Below are 21,257 nucleotides of genomic sequence, written 5' to 3'. Positions count from 1 at the left end.
ATCCAGCTTGCTTATACCTAAGGGGCAATTCCATATCCTGCAAAACAGAACTTTTTAAAAAAATAATTTGTATTGATTTTTTTTAAAAAGCAATAATAAAAGACAATACAAACTAAACTCAGAAAGAGAAAGAAAAAGGGAGAAAGAGAGAATTGAAAGTGCAAGAGAAAAAAAAAGGAGAAAGAGGAAAAGAAAAAGAAATATTGAAAGAAGTGACTTCCGATCTTCATCACATCAAGTACAAACTTAGTAATTCTTTACCCCTATACGGTTGAATGCAACTATCTCTTCTTCTCATAACCCATCCCTTATCCATATGCAAATCCATAAATCATTAATATTTCAGTCCTGGTGTTAGCAAAAAGTCCATAAGGGTTCCCAGAATTTTATAGAAACATGTCTTAGTTTAAGTTTAGTCAAATAAACCAACTTTATACTCCTTCCTTTTGCTTTTAGCAATCTTGATCTTTAATTGATTCAGATGTTGTTGTAGGATTTGATCTTTCTTCAGTTTTCCTTTTTCCCATCTCAGAAGCTGCTTTGAGGCTTTAGCAAACCTCTTTTGTAAATCCAGTAAGTGGTCATTATCCAGATCATTCTCTTGGCTTGTCATTTGTATTTCCACTTTAACTGTCATCTCTGTCTTATAATCCAGATTTTTTTTATTTTCCAGTATCTCAACAATTTCTTTATATTCTAATATTTATATTCTAATACTTCTGCATCAGCATCCTGTAGATCTCCCAAGGTATTCTCTTTCACATCTGTCATTTCTTCTTTAACATCTTTTGGACATAGTCTATCCATAGAAACAGACATCATTGCTGATATGGTAGCTATTAGTTTCTGCCCCCATTCTTCAAATATCTCCTGGAGTATTTCAAATGTCATACCATTTTCTGTCATTTTGTCTCAGTGCTGACCAAAGACAAAAGGCAAGCCTGTTTTCTTTTTTTTCCTTTTTCCTTTTATGCCTGGAATTTTTAGCCCTTTCTAGTGTCCAATTTCTGAAATCATAAAAGTCTTGAATTGCTGTTACGACTTAAGGTAGACTAAACAATTTAGTTCCCATGAAGATGTGGTTTATTTATATAATTATTTCCAAAATCTCATAGCAAAAAGTCCTAATATTCCAAATTCATCTGGTCCCTTAATTCATTTATAACTTCCTTGGATGAAAGTCTTATTTAGCTTTTTGCCATTTGTTTCAAATTCTTTACATTCTTAAAGTTATAGTTAATTTTTCTTTTATTCTGGAATGAAGGTAAATTTACCAGGTGGCTTTGCAAACTTCTTGTTTTGAAGATCTCCAATAGCCTTAAGAAATTCAGAAATAGGTAATTTCCGAAAGTGATTATAAAGTGAGATCAGTGTCCTTTAAAAGGGTCCGCCATTGTTGAGAGCGTGATGGCTTTCCTTTGCCTCCCAATGTTCAAACCTGTAGAAAACTGCTATTCTACAATCTCCTTGCAAGAAGCAGTCATCTGGAGCACAGATGGGCAGCCTCCCATCATCTCCTTATCTGGAGAAGTTCCATGGGACCAGTCTACTCACCGGTCCTTCAGTCATGGCTGCAACATTGTCTCTGCTCATTTGGAGGCATGCTAGCTTGTCATTCCTCACCCAGAAGTCCACTGCAAAACAGAACTGAATAGAATTTAATTCTGATTTCAGCTAAAGAAACCTTGGAAATGAAATCTTCAGCAATTCTACTATGAATGGACCGATCTGCATCTCCTGGGCCCAATAGGAAGAGTATTGTCATAATTCCAAAACATGCATTTTGGATCCCACTTTTGGCTCACACATGAAAATGTGTTTTAAAACATCACCATGTTGCTGGATAAAGTGTTTAAAAAAGCAAGGCTCCGCCCAAATAACTATTGAAAGGTTCTCTTCCCTCCCAAGCTATATGCTACCATTTCTGGTTTTTAAGCTCTGTGGCAGCAAATTTGAATCCAAAGAAGTCTCCCCGCTTCTGAATGTAGGGATGGAGGTGGCTCAGGAGCTCATGGCCGCCATGGCGACTATGGCCTGACTATAGTCATTGAGGGCTCAGTTCATAGTGCTAGTCACACATTAGATCTATTTTTTCATATATATATTCTTTTGTCTTGGGGGATTGGTGACATGTTCTGCATATGGGGGACATTAAAAATCAGTCCCTTGTCGTGGTCACTCTCTGTTATCCATAGCCGTTCCCTACTGCAGGAAGGTGGGACCTATTTGATCTGGTGCCTAATAGACCATTTCATGTTCCAGAGGGATGATGTAACAGGCTGTAAGAATAACCTTGAGGAACATGAGGAAGAGTTGCAACCAAGACAATGGTCAGATTTAAAAAAAAAAAAAATTAAGTCCAAAGTAGGAATGGAATTTGAGAAAGCATCTCAGACTTGACCCTCCCTAGTTCTCTTGAGGATAAAGGCAAGGAGGGGGAGGCGCATTCAGAGTTGCAAGATTCGGTTACTGTAACCCTATAATAAAAGCAGTAATGCATTAGCTTTCATGACTTTGGTTTCCTAGTCTGGTCTACCTTGAAGAGCTGATATCAGTCTTGCAAGTCTCAGTGTGCCTGTGATGAGTGGGTGGCTGAATGAATGAATGAATGAATGAATGAATGAATGAGAGGGAGGGAGGGAGGGAGGGAGGGAGGGAGGAAGGAAGGAAGGAGAGGAAAAGGAAAGGAGGGAGGGAGGGTTAGGGAATGGGGATAGTGGGATGTAGAAGAGACAGAGCTAGTGGAAGGAAGGAAGGAGGGAGGGAGGGAGGAAGGAAGAAGAGGAAAGGGAGGGAGGGAGGGAGGGAGGGAGGGAGGGAGGGAGGGAGGAAGGACATTCAGTAATTAAGTGGAGGGTGTTATATAAATATAAACATGGAAAGAAAGTCCCAACAACTACTGATATACTATTTAACTATTTGATTTATTAGATTTCTATCCCAGTTTACCTCCAGGAACTCAAGGTGGCTAACATCCAAGCATCCCATCATTTCATCTATTCAACAATCCTGTGAGACATGCTGGGTGAATGTGACTCACCCACCATCATCCAGCGAGTTTCCCTGGCTGTGGGTCTTCTTGGTCCTAGTTTAATACTGGGTTCTTCAAATGTGGATCACAATACCCTGGGGAAGAGGGGAGGTGTCTTTGTTGCTGTTGTTAAAGCTGATCCAGCTTGTACAGGCAATGTAGGACAACTGTCAAAACTCATGCCTGCTTGGCCTGGTATCAGGGAAGTCCTACGAATTCTTCTGAAGGTTAGGGGGTTGCAGTGAAGGTTAGGGGGTTGCAGCATTCACAAAGTTTGAGAAGCGTGGCACCCTTCTGGCTCTTCTGATCACACACACTTAATAATGCAGGTTCTGCTTCTAAGCTCCTAAGGTGAATCCAAGATCTTTTCAAACCTCTCAGCGTGAGGTCAGTGATGCGGGATCTAGGAGCTTCAGCATGAACTTAGATGGTGAGGCGGGGGCGGGGGCGCAGCCCAGCTTGATCCCTTGAATGTTTTAAGAATTCACAAAGAGAACTTGACATTTCAGTCATTACGCAGTTGCCAAGTTGATGATCACTCAAGGATATTTCCAAAGCCCCAGCCTACATTTTCCTTGAGCAATCATCCACAGCCGAACATCTGTTAGCTGTCAAGAGCAGCAATGTGGTAAATGACTTAATCTGGGAAGAAATGAACTGCAGTGGTACACTTGATCTGCTCTCTGCTCATAATAAATCCTGCACTTAGTTGTAATGCTCTCCACTCTTCTCACTTCTCTTCCTTTAATTGCACACAATGCATTACAAATAAGAAAAAGATGGATTCACGTTGACTGAAAGGTTTTTAACTGATTTATATTGACAACACATATGAAAAGTTTCCCTCCCAGGGAATAAACTTATTTTTTTTTCTAGAGTGTCCTGACCTGAGGTTTGCAAGGTCTCTGACATCCAATATTTTCTTCAAGTTCTATTTACGAGTTGTTTTGCTTCCAATGTAGTTACACCAGCCCAGTTTTGAGAAGGTGCTTAAAACCTTCAGCCTTTCATTTTACAACATTAGCGCTTCTTTAACTCGTTTAACCTCCAAATACATTGATCTTTTTGAAACTAGGGGTAAGCTTTGGATTGTGTATATCACAGAAATTCATGTGATAGTTAAAGAGCTTCTTTATCCATTTACTGTTCAGCATTTCTAAATCAGAGACATCTAATTGTTCTTTGTCACCTTGAACTTCATTGATCTTCCATGGTTTCCTATATGGTTTGGCACTGAGTGACACACAGGACCATTTTCTCTATGTAGAAGCAACTTACCAACTTGTCCATTGCACCCTTGCCATTACATATCTTCATGGTCACCCGAGTAGGGAAGAGAAGGGGGCAAGAGCATTTTCAGTTGCATCCTCCATATTATAGAAGAGCCTCCTTCTGGAAATTAGATTAGCACCTTCATTGTTGGCCCTCTGGAAGTTGTTGAAGTCAGAATTGTTCTGGAGGTCTTTGGGAGCATGCATGATCACCACTGCACCATTGCATTTGTGCCTTTAATGGTTTTTAGGTCAGGGTTCCTAGGTTTTTGATGATGTAAACCACCAGGAGTTCTTTTTTTCAGTCTGATGGTTTATAGGCATAATTAATAAATAAGTAGCCCACGTGGGCAGTGCACCAAGAAACTTGTGTAGCCCAACTCAGAAGTCACATAAAGAAAAATGGTATTACTGAAGTATTACTTAGGCTAACTGATGTGAGCTTCAGCCTTGAGCAGGAGATTTAATGAAGAACCTTATAGTTCCACTTCTGGACCATCCTGGACCAGAATCTTTATTAGCTCTTATCATTGTTCCAGTGATCTTGACTACATTGAAGAAATCTAGCAAACCGACCTCACCATATGCCTTCCATGTGTCATTGCATATTCTTAATCAAATGTGGGCGACCTGGTGAAATAGCAGCTCCCACAGGGAAATGAATTCTCTCCTGGGTGGAGAAGACACCCACATTCCAAATTCTCCACACGGATTCTTACATTTTAAAGGGGTGAGATCATAGATAGATAGATAGATAGATAGATAGATAGATAGATAGATAGATAGATAGATAGATAGATAGATAGATAGATAGATATTGACTCTGCCCTGCGGATACCCCTGGGGCTATCCTTCTCTGGAAGATCCCAAGCTGGTAGACTCTTTGAGGAGCAACCGAGGGCGCTCAAGTTTGGAGAAATAAATGTAGAGCGAAGGATTCCTCCATCACCGCCCGTCCGCAGAAACAAGAAACAAGCATGAAGACCGACGGAGCGTGGATGCGAAGCCGCTCGGAAACGCTGCCTCGGTTCAAGCAAGCGGATGGAGAAAAGGATGAGACGGAGCGTGCATGCTGGAAAGCCGGGCGAGCGGGCGGGCGGGCGCGCTGAGCAGAAGCCCGCTGCGCGGCCACCCGCCGCTGCGGTTCCCGGCGCTCCGGCTCCTCTTCCAGCTGGGTTCGCCGCCCGCGCCCGCCTTCCGCTGCATATCCTTGCAGGAGCTGCACCGCCCGTCCTCGCCTGCGCCGCCCTACGAGCCGGAGGCGGCCGCTCAGACCCGCCTCGGCGAGCCGGAAGACCCCTCCCTCGGCCAGGCAATCGAGGAAGTGGCGGGGCTGCTTGAGCAGGCAAGCCGCGCGGCGCCGCCTCCTCGGGGTTGGCTCCGTTTGCCCAGCGCGCAACAGGAACGGGCGCCCCGCCGGTCGGCGCCCCCTCCCCCGCGCGATCGGCCCTTCCGGCCCCCCGCTCGCTCGCTCCCTCCCTCCCTCCCTCCAGAGCCCCGAGGCGTCGAGGGTGGAGGCGCGCCGAGGCTCCGCGCAAGCCGGCCCAGATGGAGGGCGCGGGGAGCGAGGCCCCGGTAAGTGCCGGCAGGGTGGAAGCCTCGCTGCGCGGTCACCGTGGTCAGGCACGGTTATTAAGGATTGCGATCGCTGGTTTGGATCGGAGGAGGGGCTGAGCGCAGCGCTCAAGACGAGGGGGAAGGAAGAAGTGAGCGGCTGGAGCGGGAACCCTCCAGATTCGCCGGACTCCGGCGCGCCCGGACCCTCATTGGTGTCCCGCGCATCTGGACGAGGCTGGGGGGCCGGAGGCTGGCTCGCCCGTTGCCAAAAGCTGCAGCGAGCCTCGACCGCTCCGGTGCCGTCCAGCGACGCTGGCTGCTGGCACGAGAGGCTGGGCGCTGCAGAAAATCCAGACGGACGCCCGATGCAGCGGAGACCCAGATTTCTGGGTCTGCTGCCGTCGCGTGCTCGTCCGGATCTTCCTAGCTCAGATCTTGGGTGCCCTAAGGCAGGTGAAGTGAAATCGGTTCTGCTCTTCCGCCTTCCCGGGGGGTTGGAACTTCCCTTTCTCTTCCTTTCCACCTTGCTTCTTCGCTTCCGCGGCTCTCCCTTCTGTTGTTGTTGTTGTTTAGTCGTTAAGTCGTGTCCGACTCTTCGTGACCCCATGAACCATATTGCGCCAGGCCTTCCTGTCCTTCACTGCCTCCCTGAGTTTGCTCAGTTTCATGCTCATTGCTTCAGTGATGCTATCTAACCATCTCATCCTCTGCCGTCCTCTTCTCCTTTTGCCTTCAATCTTTCCCAGCATCAGGGTCTTCTCCAAAGAGATCTCTCTTCGCATTAGGTGACCAAAATATCTGAGCTTGAGCTTCATTATCGATCCTTCCAATGAGCAATCAGGGTTGATTTCCTTTAAGATTGACTGGTTTGACCTCCTAGCAGTCCAGGGGACTCTCAAGAGTCTTCTCCAGCACCACAGTTCAAAGGCATCAATTCTTCGGCGCTCGGCCTTTTTATGGTCCAGCTCTCACAGCCATACATTACTACTGGAAAAACCATAGCTTTGACTATGCGGATCTTTGTCGGCAAGGTGACGTCTCTGCTTTTTAATATGCTATCTAGGCTTGCCATAGCTTTCCTCCCAAGGAGCAAGCGTCTTTTAATTTCATGGCTGCTGTCTCCATCTGCAGTGATCTTGGAGCCCAAATAAATGAAGTCTGTTACTGCTTCCATTTCTACCCCTTCTATTTGCCAGGAATTGATGGGTCCAGATGCCATGATCTTAGTTTTTTTAATGTTGAGTTTCAAGCCAGCTTTTGCACTCTCCTCTTTCACCCTCATCAAGAGGCTCTTTAGTTCTTCTTCACTTTCTGCCATTAGGGTGGTATCGTCCGCATATCTGAGGTTGTTGATGATTCTCCCTGCAATCTTAATTCCGGCTTGTGATTCTTCCAGCCTGGCATTTCTCATGATGTACTCTGCATATAGGTTAAATAAGCAGGGTGACAGTATACAGCCTTGTCGTACACCTTTCCCTATTTTGAACCAATCGGTTGTTCCATGACCGGTTCTAACTGTTGCTTCTTGGCCCGCATACAGATTTCTCAGGAGACAGGTAAGGTGGTCTGGTACTCCCATCTCTTTAAGAATTTGCCACAGTTTGTTGTGATCCACACAATCAAAGGCTTTTGCATAGTCAATGAAGCAGAAGTAGATATTTTTCTGGAACTCTCGTGCTTTCTCCATGATCCAGCGAATGTTGGCGATTTGATCTCTAGTTCCTCTGCCTCTTCGAAACCCAGCTTGTACATCCGGTAGTTCTCGGTTCATGTATTGCTGAAGCCTAGCTTGTAGGATTTTGAGCATAACCTTGCTAGCATGTGAAATGAGTGCAATTGTGCGATAGTTTGAGCATTCTTTGGCGTTGCCCTTCTTTGGAATTGGAATGTAAACTGACCTTTTCCAATCCCGTGGCCACTGTTGCGTTTTCCAAACTTGCTGGCATATTGAGTGCAGCACTTTAACACCATCATCTTTTAGTATTTTAAATAACTCAGCTGGAATACTGTCATCTCCACTAGCTTTGTTGTTAGCAATGCTTCCTAAGGCCCACTTGACTTCACTCTCTAGGATGTCTGGCTCAAGGTCAGTGATCACACCAGCGTGGACATCAGGGACATTAAGATCTTTCTTGTATAGTTCTTCTGTGTATTCTTGCCACCTCTTCTTAATCTCTTCTGCTTCTGTTAGGTCCCTGCCTTTTTTGTCCTTTATCATGCCCATCTTTGCACTAAACGTTCCTTTCATATCTCCAATTTTCTTGTAGAGATCTCTAGTCTTCCCCATTCTATTGTTTTCCTCGATTTCTTTGCATTGTTCATTTAAGAAGGCCTTCTTATCTCTCCTGGCTATTCTCTGGAAATCTGCATTCAGTTGCTTATATCTTTCCCTTTCACCCTTGCTTTTCGCATTCCTTCTTTCCACAGCTATTTGTAAAGCCTCATCAGACAGCCATTTTGCTTTCTTGCATTTCTTTTTCTTTGGGATGGTTTTAGTTGCTGCCTCCTGTACAATGTTACGGACCTCCGTCCATAGTTCTTCAGGCACTCTGTCTACCAAATCTAATCCTCTAAATCTATTCATCACCTTCACTGTGTACTCACAAGGAATATGATCTAAGTCATACCTGAGTGGTCTAGTGGTTTTCCCTACATTCTTCAATTTAAGCCTAAATTTTGCAGTAAGAAGCTCATGATCTGAGCCACAGTCAGCTCCTGGTCTTGTTTTTGCTGTCTGTATAGAGCTTCTCCATCTTTGGCTGCAAAGTATATAATCAATCTGGTTTCGGTATTGACCATCTGGTGATGTCCATGTGTAGAGTCGTCTCTTGTGTTGTTGGAAAAGAGTGTTTGCTATGACTAGCTTGTTCTCTTGACAGAACTCTATTAGCCTTTGCCCTGCTTCATTTTGTACTCCAAGGCCAAACTTGCCTGTTATTCCGATTACTCCTTGACTTCCTACTTTAGCATTCCAATCCCCTATGATGAAAAGGACATCTTTTTTTGGTGCTAGTTCTAGAAGGTGTTGTAGGTCTTCATAGAAGCGGTCAACTTCAGCTTCTTCAGCATCAGTGGTTGGGGCATAGACTTGGATGACTGTGATATTGAATGGTTTGCCTTGGATACGCACTGAGATCATTCTGTCGTTTTTGAGGTTGTACCCCATTGCTCTCCCTTCTACCTGCTGTAATTGGCAGATACTCAAGTTGTAACTCTTTGGAACCCTTCGCCCACACCTTCCCTCACCAACGTGCTGATTAACAGCCAATCTTATCATTGGAAAGTTCCATAAGGCAGAATTGGACCTGTTTGGAAATGCCCAGCTTGTAGGAAAGCTACAGTACTTCAAGCTGATTTCCTAAGATATCAGGCACGCTGTGTGGTGACAGTATATTGACACTTCTCAATAGAGCAGTCAAGCGCTTCTTTTCTTCCTTTTGATTTTCCACTCAAGAAAACCTTTGGGTTTGCAGAGTTGCATGCTGAATTGTTTTTAAAGAGGCAGGGCAGGGAGAAGTAACCATCTGTTCAAGAATGGCTTTGGGAATTGTTCAGAAATGGGGAAGATCTTCAGGAAGCCTTTTTGAGCCTCTGGTGAACCATCTGGGGGACAAAGTAAGAAATGTCAGGTTCAGTGGAGGGTTAGGTCTGGTTAACCCCTTAAGGTGTTGTGTCTGGTTCTTGCTTAGCTATGGCACCCATGTCTGTACTGAAAAACTCCAAATGACCACTAAACAACAGCCAAGAGTTAGTTTTCTGGACCACTTTGCTGCCATCTTGTTGTTAACCTGATTTTTGCAGCCCAGATATGGTGGTTCTACCTTAGTACGTTGTGTTAACCCAGCAGTGTAGTTTCATTAAATCATAGTCAGAACATCATGGTTTACTGAGATGTCCAAAACATACTTAAGGAGCTCTGTTGAGTAAACTATGGGTTTGAGTGGGATTTAGTAAGTCAAGATGTTTTTAAATCTCACAGATTTCTGTAGGCCTACTCCAAGTATGATTAAGACAGTGTTGTCCAAACTTGGCCACTTTAAGATGAGTGGACTTCAACTCCCAGAATTCCCCAGCCAGACATGCTGGCTGGGGAATTCTGGAAGTTGAAGTCCACTCATCTTAAAAGTGGCCAAGTTTGGACAACACTGGATTAAGACCAAGAGCTTCCAGACATTCTCTGCAAACTCCATGTTTGTTTGCTGCTTCTCAAAGCTGGAAAAAAAAAGCATGTTCTCCAGAAATCTTGTTTCATTGCTTAAAAATCCAAGGTTTCAGGATTTCCCAACAGATTTGAAATTGTAGAATATATTGCGAGCTGCTTCTTAATAAGCTACATTTCTTTGTTTAAGGAAGAAATTTTGGGGATGGGTGAGTGTGTATAAACGTGCATCTGATTCTAAAATAGTACAGTCCAGGAAGTTGTATTTTTGCATGTTCAAGAATAGTTTGAAATATTGATGCTTTCTCTAGTTGTGTTTACACATTTCCATTTCAACTAGCGGGCAAGGCAAATAATTGTTATTCCTCCTCTTTGCAACATCTTGGTTTAAAATGATGTCTGCATTTTTAAATGTCTTATTAGCCATCACACACTTGTATATTGCAGAATAGGCTCAGAACAAAGGAAGCAATTCCTGCAGATTGGATTGCAGGAAAATATTGGATGTGATGGGTAAAATTTGTCCGAGGCAGATCATTTTAGGAAAATAAAACTCCCAAGAAATCCAGGCTGAATTCTTTAGAGCAGTTTGCTAGGGAAAAAAAAAAATTCCAGCAGGATAAACATATCCAGTGCTTTCACTTTACGACTCTCATGATGAAAGAGTATTTTGTGCACAGTGATACACTTCGTCTTCCTGTAAATTGGTAAACTCCCTTCTAAGCCATTCCCTTTAAGAGAAAATTTAGGTCGTGAGTGGCAAGAAAAATCAGACCAATGAGAAAGAAGAGGGAGATATCGGTATTGGCATGTTTGAAGGAACTGAATTTTGTAGAAGTACAATTTAAAAAAAAAATGCAAAGAGAGCACAGAGTAAAAACAAAACAGTTTAACTCAAAAACAGTGCAGGGAGGACTGAACTTGTACAAAGTGTCAGTTGAGAAACAAAGATGGTGAGAAAAGGCTGGAGCAACATGGATGGAAAGCAAGCTGGAACTTGCAACAGGAGCAATCCAGTTAGTAAGAGAAGGAAATGCTACAAGTTTTTGGTCCTCTAACTTCGATCTTGACTGGTCAGTTTGGAAGCAAATTATGTCTTTAGCTGCAAAGAATAAAAGTGTTTCTTTTTTCTTCCAGAATAGTTGAAACAATGATCTCTTTCATGAGACAAACTATGATTGATTGATTTACTTTTGTCCCCTTGTAATTCTGCCTTGACTTTTGATTATGTTAAGTTGCATCCATTATCAGAGCTGCAACTGGACTGGGAGAAAGGTTGAATATTTGCCTGGAAATTCTGTCTTCTACTTCCAGGCTGTGTCTCCTGTTGATTGAACCATCTCTGAGTCACAGACGTTGAAGTTATAGTTCAACTCATGATGCAGTGTATATATGAGATAAAGAACAGGTGGATTTCTTATCAAGAGGTGTATGTTTGTACACTCACTGCTTTCTCAAACTTGGCATCACTTGGTTGCGAAGATAGTAATCCAGCCTTTTGTAACTCTGCCAAACAGATCTTGGGGTTGCTAAAAACTCCCCCTAAGCTAGGAATTGTATGGGAAGAAACCTGGATGAAACCACATCTGTAACTTGCATTTACCAAATTGATTCATGCCGATCAGGCTAACCCAAGTTTGTTTTTAGCAGTGAATTCAGTAAACCAGAATGATTGACTTTGTTCAACCCAGAACCAAACAAATCACAGTCTGACTTACCATGAGATATGAACCCAGGTATGATGTGGTTTTCTTTCTCAGTCTTTGGCCTTGATTTGCAAAAAGGTGATAATGAAAGAGGCCTACTATATACATTTGTTGTATGGATTAAGAGTAACAACTAGATTATATATAAATAGAGGAATCTGTTGTAGTTATTTTTCATTGTTGTGATATTGTAACCTGAACCCATAAGCATGTGACCACTAATTCACTAAACATCTTTAGTCACTCCAGTCTTGGAGTTTAACAACAGCAGACTTTGTGGCTGTAATATTGCAGCTGCATTTTCTCAAATCCTCTTTTGCTTAATAAAGATGAAGAGTTGTTTTGTGACTTACTGATTGCTCTTAATAAACGTAGCGTCCAAAGTTGAATTGTTTTTCTATGGATTGACTCAGTTATGCTTTAACCATCTGTTGTCCTGGGTGGAGAATCCTGGTGGAATTCAGGAACAGGCTAGAGGGAATGTGGTGGCCAGGAAACTTTGGGTATTTGTGGGAAGGTAGATATACCTAGAACTTCTGCCCTGACAATTGAGAATTACTGTAGCTTTACCATCTCAGGAGCTCTCAGTCCAGTGATGATGATTTATTACATTTATATCCTATCTTTTCTGTGACAGCTTAAGATCTTTATGGGGCTGACTCTTAATTTTATCAATGAGGTAGGTTGGACTGAGCGCTCATGAGATGCCCAAAGTCACACAGTAGTCAAGTGAGAATTTCAACTTGGGTCTTTCCGCTCCCAGTCCAGAATCTTAAGTACTACGCTACTTTAATATGAAGCAATGAATATTCAGTAAAGTTCAATATGAAAAATGAAAAATCAGGAGGAGTCTGATTTTCAGACTCCTTTTCAGACTAACATGTTTTATTAAAAGGCATATGCTTTTGTGAGCTACTGCAAAACTTATTAGTCTGAAAAGGTGCTGCCTAGACTCCTCCTGATTTTTGGTTACCATAAATTAACATGGTTCTACTAACTTTGAAGTGATAAACTTTTCACCTTAGACCAGAGAAAATAGGCTAATGGGGGATAGATGGGTGCTGATGTCTTCTTTTTGAATACTGTTAAGTTACCTTGCGAGGGAATTTGGGTTTACTCCTTTAGTAGCAGTTTGATAGACATAAATGAAGCAGTCGGGTTTTCCCTCCAGCATTTTATTACTTTTCCAGGAAAAGCTTCCATTACTTCAGTTCTATATGCTAAAATTTTATCTGATAAAGTATTGGAACAGCAATAAAAGGAGATGGCAACCAGACCCGTAGATGGTCTGCTAAAACAATTAAACAAAATTTTTAATTGTTAACAGGGAGGTAGAGCTGAAAGAATTCCAGTTTTACTTTCAATTGGGGTGGGCGAACATAGCCCAATGCCTGCCTGCAACCTTCAAACTCCCATTTGCAGGCTTCAGACTTCCTTCTCAATTGTTGTCGTGGATTGTATTGTTTCCAGCCCAAATAATGTTGGAAATAAATTATGTAAAGGGGCTTGGGGCTTTGCCCATCAGCAGAAAAACTCTCTGTGCTTCAACAAGAACAGGACCAAATTTGGGGAGGGAGAGAAGTTGGCAAAAGAAAGACTGAGTTTGAAAATGGGTCATATCTAGCCAGGGATAGTGGAGAAAAACATTGTCTCCAAATTTCTCCAGTGCTTCCCTATGGGAGAGGAGTTGAGCAGTGGTTCAAAATGTGGCTGACTGCTCCATCATAAGCCTCCTTCTGTCCTCCCTCTGGTCACATGACTTAGGGTGGACCATATACAACCTTCCCCATTCTTCCTAGTAGACCCAGACACACATGTAAGCATAGATGGAACACAAGATGAGGACAGAAACACCCAGTCAGATGCATCATGTTACTTCATTACCCAGAACATAATGTTTATACAGTTTATACAGACTCTTTTATCGGCAGTTGTCACAGGAGGTATTGAAGAATCTGGGAAGCCACACTTTGCCTGCTTTCCTTATCTTGTTGATGAAGTGCAACAGGATTGTAGCATGAGCCTAAAATTGGCTTAATCCTTGCCCAAAGAAGAAAGAAAGAAAGAAAAAGAGAATCCCCATGGATCTGCTCAATGCTGTTTACAACTTCAAAGCTTTCCTATCTCTGTTTTAGAACAAAAATGTGTCCTAATAGTTTGCAACTCTCTTGTCTGAGCAGCTTGGCAGCCCCAGATATACTTTCCAGCCCCCAGGGAAGCAGGAGTCCCCTTTGGTGTGCTGGAGCTTGGAGGCAGCTCTTCTCTTCTGCAACTTGTCAAATACATGGAAAATGGCAGAATTCATTTTCAAGCTGGGAGACTTCCCACGGTTACTTAAATTGCCCATAACATGCATGGGTAAATGGTTTAGTCATTTGGGTTCTCAGGGTTCTCTGACCTAGGTTGATTTCTGGCAGATGTTTCATTTCCAGGCTAGGTAACATGTCAGAGAACATCAAGAACCCAGCAGTTCAACCCTGAACTGCATATGTTCTCTGCTGTTGGCTTGAGTGTCTCCTACTGTCTCCATGCAGGTCACAGTAGCAAAGGGTATCAGAGGCTACAAGAAATTATGCCTGGCTACTAAGCCACATCCATATCTGTGGCTCTTTGGAGATTGCCCTCTTTTTCTTGTATTTGGGCAGTTTGCAGGACCTGTAAAGGCAGCAAAATGCATGTGAATTTCTGTTAGCGTGGACAGATGTTAAAGATGGGGATACCCATTAAGTTAAAGGTGGTGGTGACCTTGTCCTTCCACCATCAGGTATTGATCTCCATAGTCCACTCCTATCCTAAGGAATGGAAACTTATTGTGGTTTACTTTTGCATGTACATAGTCTGGACTCCTTCACTTCCTCTCTGGGCCATCTGGGCATTGCCACTTCCTGCCACACTTTCAGAGAATTCTGTGATGGTTTTGGAAGTGTGTCCAGACAGCTGCAGATTGCTTCATTTCCAGGTGGCCTCTGCTTGATTTCTCCATTTTCTCCCCTCTCTAATGCAAAGTACCACAGCACTCATTGGCACTTTGGAAAAATGGAGTTGACCTAAGATAGATGTCATGCTTGTGTTCTTCTGAATCACCAGCAGCTGCATGTACAAACACACACTGGCTGAATCCTCTTGGAAGTGATGCTTATTTGTACAGATTGTTTACAGATTTTAGCCTCACAGAAGTCAAAGGTGGCTATCATTCATTCCTTGAGGAGCATCAAGATGTTCAGTAGGGCACTCATATCAAATTACTTGTACGTAGGATGGCCTAAAATGCATCTGAGCAACTTACCAACATGATTTTGCATGTCATTTCCAAGGTAACATCTTCCATTTTGCTGCACACAATTTTGAGAAGATGCCCAGCTACATTTATTTCTAACACATTTGGGCCTGATTTACAGTCAAAGTAATTCTGAAGTGCATTTTTCAAAGCTGTGAATGTGTAAACCATGTTGGGCATCCTATAGATCAGCTTCTCTCATCTGGTACCCTCCAGATGTGCTCATGTAAGTGTGTGTGTATGTATTTTATTACATTTCTAAATTGCCAAATAGCTACCGTTCCCTGGATGGGTTGAAACAGCCGTGTTATTTAGACAGATAATAACTGGCAAAAATATTCATTAATGTACTTGATACAGGTTCGATCGAACAATATTCAGGATCTGCAATGGATTGCTTAGTACCAGGAAAAATAAAAAGCTTATTATCTAGGAAGATCATAATGTGGGTGCCAACCAAGCCTTTCTGGGGACAGCATTCCACAAAATAGATGCCAGAACCAGAAAGGAGCTTCCTCTTATTGTTAACCCTCACTGGCCATTTTGTTAGTTGAAGGGTTTGAGGAATTCAGGCCAAAGGTCTGGAGGGCACCAGACCTTCCTCAAATCCAGAGGTGATGGCCAAGGGCCACATGTAACATTGGGGGGGGAGGGAATTATGGTGCAAAGCAAGTAAGATCAGGACTTTCTGTTTTTCCCCTTTGAATTGGGTGGAGAGTTTAAAGGGGTTTCTTTGTTTTCTGAAATATAGTAACCCTATTTAAGGTTTACAAGGCCAGTTTGTGACCTTTGTGCCTCTCCAAACGGCAGGAAACTGCCATCTGTTTTGAGCTGCTGTGGTTAGAGGTTCTTTGGGAGCCACTGAAAAATAGTTTGAGGGCTGCAGATTGCTCCCTCCAGCCAAAACCAAGAGAAAAATCTTGGTTACCAAACATATACTATTGTACTGGTCCTACAGGGAATAACTTGGAGTTCTTTTAAGCTTGACATTTGAGGCATGTTGCTCTGCAAAAGTTCATGCCCTAGCAAGGCTGCCTGAAGAACCTGAAGAACCAAGAGCTGCATAACCTTTGGGCCTCTTAGCAATTGCTCTGCTGCTTGATGAAGTGTGCTGGTATTTGCATAATGGAAAGGGGAAGTGAAGGAGCTCAGCAGCAGTAGGAAATGCAGAAGCTATGCTCCCGAAGGGGATGGCGAAGACTTGGCATTTTATGGGTTCTCTGCAAAAATAATTGCGGGCCACCCGTTCGATAGACTCTTGGAACTTTGCTAAAAGGAGCAGTCCTTTTAAGATTGAAGGGCAGCTTTAGAAACGATCCCATCTTTCGTGACCTGAGCTTGAACAAGAATGGTCCATGTGGTTTTCTTGGCAACATGGCAGCAATGATTTGCCTTTGGCTTCTTTTGAAATATTTCCCCCAGCCAACTCTAGACTGTAAGGATTTCCAGTTGATTGAATGATTGATTGGCATTTAAATAGCTGATGGGCAACGTATAACAACTAGAAGATAGGATGAAGTGCAACCCAAGATGCAACATGGCTAAAGTGATCAAAAAAGAATCTACAAAATAGTAATGAAATGAGTAACGTTTGAAGACACGAAAGATCTAACCATAAAGTATTAGTACAGAAACATTATGTAAATATATATAATAATATAGATATTAAATAAAGCTTAGTAAATTTGAGACACTTTTTTTTTCAGTTTTAAAATTGCCTGGCTGTTTTTGAGATAAGCCAAGTTGCCTGGGCACTGACAAAACCAATCTGCTAGAGTTGGAGTAGGGAGTACTTTGCTAGATCCCAGGAAGACTGATGAATGCTCAGAAATCCTGAAAGTTCACTGCATCTTAAAATGTAAAAGAGATTGTTCACTGCTTTTTAAAAAATTAGCCAGTTTTGGAAGGAAGATGATATAGATGCTCCAAATGAAACATCGTCTTGGATTTTGAAATCGATTGGCAAATCATGGCTTCTGATGAATGAAAAATATAACATTTGAGAATTGATTTTTGATCATTAATTTCCAAACCCTGATCTGCAAAATGCTACTCTGGAGTTCTTGGTGTTCTCTGAGCTTGGTTGTTGATTTGCAAACATTTCACTTTCCAAGTACGTAACGTCATCAGGGCACTGATGATATTACCTAGTGGGGTAATGAAACACTTGCAAGCCAACAGCCAGGCTCAGAGACCACAAGAACTCCACAGTTCAACCCTGAGCTACATATATTCTTTTCTATTAAAACTCTACTTTTTGAAATTTCATATACAATAGATCAGAATATCTAGCCTAATTTATCCTGTGGTTTCCTTTCTCCATCATAATGCTTAGCATATTTATTTTTATTTTTAACCCAACTGGTCCCACAGGTTCCATGTGAGTTACAACAAATTCACATATACTGGAAGTTATTTCAGCAGCTATAGAATATAAAACCCATACAGTACTTCAGGAAAACCAAATAATCACAATGTATTAATATTAATCCTGTACAGTAAACATGATTTCGAGGAATGCAATCGGGATAAAACGCTTTAGAGAAAGTGTAGTATATTTAAATCCCATGCTACTGGAAACATTAAACTAGATTTGCATTTTTTTAAAAAAAATAGGTCTTTAACAATCATTGTTACTGTTTTTCTGTTGATTTGTTTAATAAAGGACAATTAATTTAGATTATTGTCTTTGTTTTACTCTTTTTTTTTTTTTAAAACAGAGCCATTCTCTTCTGAGTTGTGATGAATAGTGTGGTGCTTTGAAGGTGGATATGCTAACCTGGCTTTGCAGACAATGTATCAGATATTAGATGCGTTGGACTAATATCTGTTGATGGTTTAAAACTTTCTGTCAAGAGCCCAGAATGTATTGGTGTGTCGGGAGACAGGAATCTGCAGACCATGGCGAGAATACCACAGAACAGCAAGAAGGTAAATGTGATACCAGCATGCCTGTTATTCTATTTATCCATTAGTTTATGGAAAGTTTGGCCAAGTGGGTTGAATCCTTACATAGACCAGTGTGAACAAGTATGGGGTAGATGGACTTGGATTTCCCTACTTGTGTTTTTCCCCACCATGCCAACCTTTCTCCAACCCAAGGGAGATACGTATAGACTATTTATACAGCACACTCAACCAAGTGAGTTTAAGACCTAGCAGGTACATTCACAGATGATACAAACCTTGATTGCTGTTAACTATAGTTAGGATTTTTTGGGGGGGGGTATTTTGCATACTGTGCCAGCCCAACTCTTTTGGTTGTTCATGGTTCGGTAGACTGCAGAAACTCAGCTCAATATCTTCTTAAACATGTTGTGGGAGCATTCAGGAGTGGCCCAAATTCTTCCATCTCATACTGGCAAAATGTTAGTGGGTTCCTCAACAAACATTCAGGGCTTTTTGAGAGCAAGTCAGTCCTGTCATTAAGGAAAATAAAAACAGTTTCCCCAGGTAGTAGATTTGGATGTTAGGTTAACAAATTGTCCTTTACTTAATTTGTTATGATTGCTACAGATGCACAGAAGTATCTCTGGGGTTTTCTGTGCCATGTGCCTAAGTAACTTGGCTGGTTGTGTGTCATGTTTTAGGTAGGAAGGTGAACACCCTTTGTTGGATCCCCTTAGGCTGTAAAATGTCTTGAGTCAGCCCTGCTGGCAGAATATGAATTCAGTGCAGGATTGGGCTGTCTTGGGAATGCTTGTAGGGATCTGTTGATGGAGAGCTGGGGTGTTATCTTACCTGGAGAACAGTCTGGAAAGGCTGTAGAGCTTCCCAAAGCTGAAGCTAGACCTGTCAGGCCACGGGTTGGTATTTTGGGGAATGGAGGCAGGACTCATGTTGGGAACACAGTGGCAGTAGAAGTAGTTAAAGCAGAAAGTGGACGTGTGTGGAGTAAAAACGTTTTTCTTGTAACCTGATTTTCCCCCTTCTATTTTAATCAATGTTAAATCCATTCAGTTTAATTTTAGTTTATAGAAAATCAGTGGCACTGTGGATAGGGCTCTGGGCAGTACCAAAAGATTTTAGAAGGTGGCCTCTTTGTGATTCTCAAGCCACAGGTCATGGTCCCATGTCTTTAATATACCACCCCCACCATCTCTATTCCCAGCCAGCTTTACAGTGATCTTCCATGTTCATTCCCTCCATGTTCATTGTAAAAGACATGAAACCTTGCATCTCATTGGAGAGTTTAATGGAAGTATGGGGACATGGAATTGTGGCAGATTTTCTTGCATCTGCAGCAATGATGATCCTACAAGAGAGTCATGAGCAAATGCTCCATCAGCTTCTAGCGTTACAATTTGATTTGCTTCCTCTCTGCCCATCCCCGTCCCTTTTTAGCCAACAATTCATTAGGAAGGGATATTTACCAACAAGGATGAGTGTTTGGGGCGTTGCTGTGAGAGTTGGGCAGAAGCAAAGTATTAAGCAGCTGTTCAAATTTGGATTTTTGTGGAACCACAAAGAAACACTGGTGTTTTATTTTGCCCTTTATTAGAGAAACTTTTCACATGCATTTGGGCAGCTCCAGTACCAGTCTGTGCATGGGTGAAATGTGCGTATTTTCTTTTCTCTTTCTACTTTATTATAAATCTTTGTTTGTTTGTGTGTGTGTATGAAATGCTTGGCATAATAGGTGATTGATTATGTGCCATAAGGTCAGTGTTGACTCTTAGCAAGAGTATAAATTTATACCCCTTCTTTGCCACATGAAGTTGCTGTGAGAATGGATGCACTGCAAGGGATCCCTACCAATTTAGCACTACGTAGCATGAGTTTTTCCTTTGATGCATTGTTTGTCTAGCATGATTTCTCCAGTGTCGTGTTTTTGTAGCCAGATCCTGGTTCAGAGACCTTAGCCTGCCCTTTACACTGTAGAACATCAAGCACTGCCTTTCAGTCTTATTCCTCCATTGGTTTGCTTGACTTCACCAAGGAGATGGGAGCGTGATCAAAGAGCAGATCCAGTAGCTGGCGCGACTCACTTAAAGAGACAAAGAAAGTCCTCAAGATCTGCCTTTCTTAGGAGGACTGTTTTCTTGGTACACATTGTTTCAGGAGGCAGTGGATTCTCTTTTGTGAAATTTCTTTAGGCAAAGATTTAATGGTCATTGAGCTGATGTTTCAGTGGTGGATTTCTTCCAGAGAAAAAGCCCTTTGCTAAGATATTGGGTTGGCTGGAGGGGCACCACCCCACTATGGTTCCAACTTACTGGGCAAGGAATAAGGAAACTAGTGAGAGAGAAGAAAAGGAACAAGGTAGATTGGTTACCTGTTTGCGACCCCCAGGTTATGTTATATATGTCACTTGCACTGACATCTGAACTGGAACAGGTTCTTATAGAAAAATTGTAAGCCTCAGACCACAATTGTTCACTGTCGCCCACCATTGCTTTTCAGCAAGGGAAATATGGCATTACAGTCCTGTTAGGAAGTTATTTTGTAATAGCTGGGAGCGTTCTTGTTTGTTTAAGCCTACGCTAAAGTAGCATGGAGACACCATCTCAGTGGCCCCAAATGTGGTGTTACATACATATTCATGCCAAATAATTAGTGGATTAGCAAATGCCTTGGTGCAAAAATACCTGAACAAAATTTAGCAATTCAAAGTGCTGGTTGTCACTTTAAAAGCCCTTCATGGCTCAGGACCAGGTTATTTATGGGACCATCTCTCCCTAATTGTTTCTACCTGTTTTACCCAATCTGGCAGGAAGGGCACACTCGGGGTACCATCAGCTAGGGAGTGTTGGCTGGTGGAGCCCAGAAGGCGAGCCTTTTCTGCCATGGCACCCGCCCTTTGGAACATCATTCCCCCTGAGATTAGACTGGCCTCATCCCTGTTGGCCTTTCGTAAGACCTTGAAAACTTGGCTTTGTGCCCGAGTCCGTCTCCTGGTTGTATGGATGATGGATTAGATCGTGCCCAGCTGCTATGTGCTTTTATTTTTGTTTTCTATTATGTATTTTGTGTTTTTATTTATTTTATTGTAAGCCGCCTAGAGTCACGTAAAAGTGAGATGGGCGGCTCTATAAATCGAGTAAATAAATAAGTCAGAAGGAGTCTGGTAGCCCTTTTTCTGACTAACATATTTTGTTAAGAGGTGTAAGCTTCTGTGAGCCATAGCTCATTTTGTCAGATACGTATAAGATACAGGCTTTCAGGGATGTGTATTCAATAAAGATCAGGTTATTAGTCCATAAAAATAGCAAAAAATAGTAAAAACAGGTGTGATACGTTTTGAGACAGGATCTGA

At 42.3% G+C, this 21,257-nt stretch overlaps 1 protein-coding gene across 3 annotated transcripts in view; it reads left to right on the top strand.

The window, feature by feature from the left end:
- The first annotated feature begins 5,613 nt into the window (after nt 1-5,613).
- Nucleotides 5,614-21,257, top strand: part of LRRK1 (leucine rich repeat kinase 1) — a 73,843-nt gene continuing 58,199 nt past the window's right edge. For all 3 annotated transcript variants that reach the window (XR_015795345.1, XM_007423553.4, XM_007423552.4), the window contains exons 1-2: nt 5,614-5,877; nt 17,722-17,932. Coding sequence is in view for 2 of the 3 variants with exons in the window: in XM_007423553.4 (XP_007423615.2) it covers nt 17,866-17,932 (67 nt within the window). In the remaining variant the exon portion in view is untranslated. The remainder of the gene's footprint in view (nt 5,878-17,721; nt 17,933-21,257) is intronic.

This window comes from Python bivittatus, unplaced genomic scaffold (genome assembly GCF_059951505.1).
Source record: "Python bivittatus isolate LINGU-HERP-01145 unplaced genomic scaffold, Pbiv_v1 ctg000140_np1212, whole genome shotgun sequence".
Taxonomy (NCBI): Eukaryota; Metazoa; Chordata; class Lepidosauria; order Squamata; family Pythonidae; genus Python; species Python bivittatus.
Note: the sequence above shows the minus strand (reverse complement) of the source record. Positions and strands in the feature narration are given on the sequence as shown.